Raw genomic sequence first — 4,235 nt, 5'->3', positions numbered from 1 at the left:
TCATCTTTTCAATTCCTTGGTCAGACCGATCCTTGAATACGGATCAATAGCATGGTCTCCTGTTACGAATATAATGATAAGTAAAATAGAGAAAATCCAACGCAAGCTCTGCAAATACATTGCATACACGCATAAAACGATTTTGTTGAAATAACAAAAGATGGGATAACTGAAAAATTTGTTCTGGTAACAAATGAGTGTAGTTATAGCAACAAATCCATTAGTTACATTAACGAAATGTTTCAAGACGTACTAACAAATCAATTTGTTAATTCACAAAATCAATTTGTTGCCCTAACGAAATCATTTTGTTACTGTCACAAAATGACTTTGTTGCAATAACAAAACTAATTTGTTGCTAAAATATTTTGCAAATCAGCTATTGCTGATTATAGCATATTTTTAAATGATATATATTCCCTTGATTACTTTAACAAATTGTCTTTGTTACTCCAACAAATTCTCTTTGTTATTTTAGAAGAATAATTTTGCTGTTCCAACAAAAAAATTTGTTATACTAACTAAAGTATTTTGTCGAATTAACTTAAAGATTTTGCTATAGTACACTGTAAAAAAAGCGGTGTTAAAATGGACTCATTTTAACACCGCTATGTAACACCTGTGTATTAACACCGGTGTAGCGGTGCTCTTTTGCGGTGTTAAACCGGTGTAACAGTAGAATAAATTTACACCGTATCGGAGTATGAATATTAAATGATCCATAAAACACAATTAATATTCAATATTTATCAAAAATAAATTATCTATATGAAAATCATTTAAAAAACGTTCAAATTGTCATAAAGTTGTTCTAAAAATGTTTCAAATTTGTTGTAAAAACACTCTAAAATTGTCCAAGAAATGTTCCAAAATTGTCTCAAAAATATCCGAAAAATGTCTCAAAAGTATTCAAAATTTGTTCTCAAATAGTTACAAAAATGTTTTAAGATTATTCAAAAACCCATAGAGGAAAGTACCACGGGGCCTAGCTTGGCCCAGCCTTGGCTCAACTATGTAAAACTCTGGGCCAAGCTTGTAAGCCAGGCTTGGCCCAGTCCTGGTTGAAGTCTGGGATGATAACGATGGGCCAAGCCTGGTTACCAAGGCTGAGCCATAGTTAATTTTCAAGTCTGGCCCATGCCATTTGATAAAAAATGATAAAAAAGAATTATTGGAATGTTATTTTTTTATTTTATTTTGTAAGTAAAGTAAATTCAAACCTAACTGTTGCTAATTATAAGAAACTAGCTGACCCGGCAAACGTTGTTTTGCCATATAAATAATTTCCTAGTAATTTCTAGTGTAGACAAAAAATAGCTTACTTATTGTAAGTATGTATGTATGTTAGAATGTGTATATTGTATGTATGTAAGAATGTGGTATATGCGTGAAATAAGCATGGAGCGCTGTGAACCATGAGGGAATATAAAAATAACAAAAGGCAAACATTATTTTTAAGTTATTATAATTTATTCCTTAAAATTATATATCATTAATTAAACAATTACGACAGTAACACTATTAAACAATATCAATCTCTTAATGCTATAGCGTGAACAATATTTTTTGTTAGTCCATCTTTAGCTAACACAAACAAACTGGATGGTTTACCCACTCGAGAGCATGCCACGTATAATTGTCCGTGTGAAAAACATGGTGTTCTCAAATCTAATCCACAAACAGACATCGTTTGACCTTGGGATTTGTTGATAGTCATTGCAAATGCCAATCTAATCGGAAACTGAATACGTTTGAATTGAATTGGCACATCTGTAGGTATAATAGGAATCCGTGGTATGAGTATATTTTCACCTCTGAACTTGCCATTTAAAATCCTGGCTTCGATCACGTTTTTCATTAATTTTTGAATGACTAATCGCGTACCGTTGCACAGCCGGGGCGGGTTTAAATTACGAAGCAAGATAATTGGAGATCCAACCTTTAATTGTAAATTATGCGGTGGCATGCCTGGCAAATCCAGTGAGTTCAAAAACTCTGTGGGAAAATTTACTGCTTCGCTGTCGTCGCAAACTGTATCAATAGATTTATATGATACCAAGTTCCCTGGCAACAACATTTGTATCTTCAGATTTAAATTGTCAACGTCTACATTTTTTGCCGCTAAAATCACTCTTTCTGCAAGCTACTCATGATTTATGTACTGTGTGTGTGTAGCAACTTTTCCATTACCGATATCTAAGAGTTGTTTTGAAAATGTTTCAGCGGATGGATCTTGAAACATTTGAACGCGCATATTTATTTTTAGCTGTAATTTTTCAACATTACGCCACAATGGAGATGATTTTAAGCAAGCGTTGATCTCATCAGCGTATGTTGAACGTGGAATGACTGGAAGTGTTTGTCTGAAATCACCTGAAAGGACCAACAGAGTTCCGCCAAATAGTTTGTCACTGTTTTTAATATCTTTCAATGTCCTATTCAACGCCTCAAGTGAATGTTTGTGTGCCATAGTACATTCATCCCAAATAATAATTTTACACCGTTTCAGCACAGTGGCCATGGACGATTGTTTCTTAATGTTGCATACTGCGTCAGGGTTATTCTGAATATTTAGTGGCAGCTTAAATACTGAATGAGCTGTTCTACCTCCATCCAATAAAGTTGCTGCAATGCCCGATGATGCAACGGCCAATGCGATGCCATTATTTGATCGTATTTCAGCAAGAATTAGTGAAATAACGAATATTTTGCCAGTTCCACCCGGTGCATCCAAAAAGAAGAACCCACCTTGTCCAGCTGAAACTGCGAGCATAATGCGATCATAAATGGTTCTTTGTTCCTCATTCATTAGTGGGACATTGCGGGCAACAATCGCTGCCATTTCTACAGTACTGTACTGCAGTTCACGATTCATTTCAGTATTCATTAAATCAGATGCAGTTCGATTTGGCGAATTCATACCGAAATTACTAAGTGGTAAGTTGGCAATGACAATGCAAAGATCATCAATAGCAATCAATGCTTCATTGTACATTTCGTCGCTGAATGTTATGGTTAGATCGTGGCACCGTATACGATGTTGATGCAATATATCATCAGTCATTGAATCTTTGTGATTTTCCCATAATATCTGTGCTCGGGCTGGGAAACATGTAGTCAACACTATAGCGAATAGTAGACGAATTTGTATTGCTGTACAGTTCAATGCAGCTTCAGCAAGCTTTGAATGTAGAATTGAATTGTTGACCATTTGCATTAGTATTTCGAACTATTTCTGTTGCTCCGAACGATGTCATTTGAAAGCATGAATTGAATCTTCGAATTGACTTCAGGAACACGTTAGAATCTGGATCCGTGCCGATAAGTAAGCCATTCAATGGTTCAGGTGGTGTTTCAATTTCAGGTAGTTGCACTTTTCCTGACGCGCAACACATCCCAGCTGGCTCATTTTTGAATTTCAGAGCATGACAATGCGGACATTCCTTGTCCATAGCACCAATTACCACTTTTGAATGAGCATAATATTCAATATCGGGCTCATACTGGAATGCTAGACGCAGGAATGAATCAGATATAAATGCTCGATGTACCTGTTGTCGTTGTTGGTCATTTGTTCTTCGTCTATTGACTGTGAAACGGCGTGATTGTCGTTGTTCTAATCTTCTGACTTCATTGCGTTCAGCTCGTGTATCTTCTGGCTCTTCTTGATGCAATTGCGCCATTCTGACACGTGCACCAGTATTTTGTTGCTGGATTTGTTCTTCTGTTCTTTCGGATCTGCTATTTCGCAAATTTCGAGCTTTACTTGTACTGTGGCTCAAATCAGCCCCTTTGCGTTTTCTTGGCATTGCTCACTGTACAAAACATACATAAATAGAATTAATGAAATTATTTAATGATGAAAAATGTTAAAAGTATAATTAGAGCCAGGATTTTTGCCGCAGTTTTGAAATGATTAGTTTTAATTTATGAAATTATAACAAAAATATAAGTTTTATGGAAAAATTTTTCAAACAAAAGTAAAAAATTAAATTTTATGAAAACATTGTCTCTTATAATTTTTTCATACAACCAATATTTCCATTGACATTTCAAAATAAAGATTCATAATGATTGATTTTTTGGAAACTATGAAAATCTTAATTGTTCAATTACATTTTTTTAATAAAATTAAATTAAAATTACATTTTTATAAGATCAACAACATTTTCGATATAAATAAAAAAAAGTATACTTACAACACAAAATCCGTTGTTATTGGAATCTCGTGTCAC

At 34.3% G+C, this 4,235-nt stretch overlaps 1 protein-coding gene across 1 annotated transcript; it reads right to left on the bottom strand.

The window, feature by feature from the left end:
* On the bottom strand, window positions 1-3,211 carry LOC123267869 (ATP-dependent DNA helicase PIF1-like). The gene is made up of 2 exons (XM_044732755.1): window positions 2,287-3,211; window positions 1-59 (listed from the first exon to the last, which is right to left on the bottom strand). Exons 1-2 carry the CDS (start codon window positions 3,209-3,211, stop codon window positions 1-3), a joined length of 984 nt encoding a protein of 327 aa, XP_044588690.1.
* Between the last annotated feature and the right edge of the window lie 1,024 nt (window positions 3,212-4,235).

Source organism: Cotesia glomerata, linkage group LG6 (assembly GCF_020080835.1).
Source record: "Cotesia glomerata isolate CgM1 linkage group LG6, MPM_Cglom_v2.3, whole genome shotgun sequence".
Taxonomy (NCBI): Eukaryota; Metazoa; Arthropoda; class Insecta; order Hymenoptera; family Braconidae; genus Cotesia; species Cotesia glomerata.
This window is presented reverse-complemented; position numbering and strand designations above follow the sequence as displayed.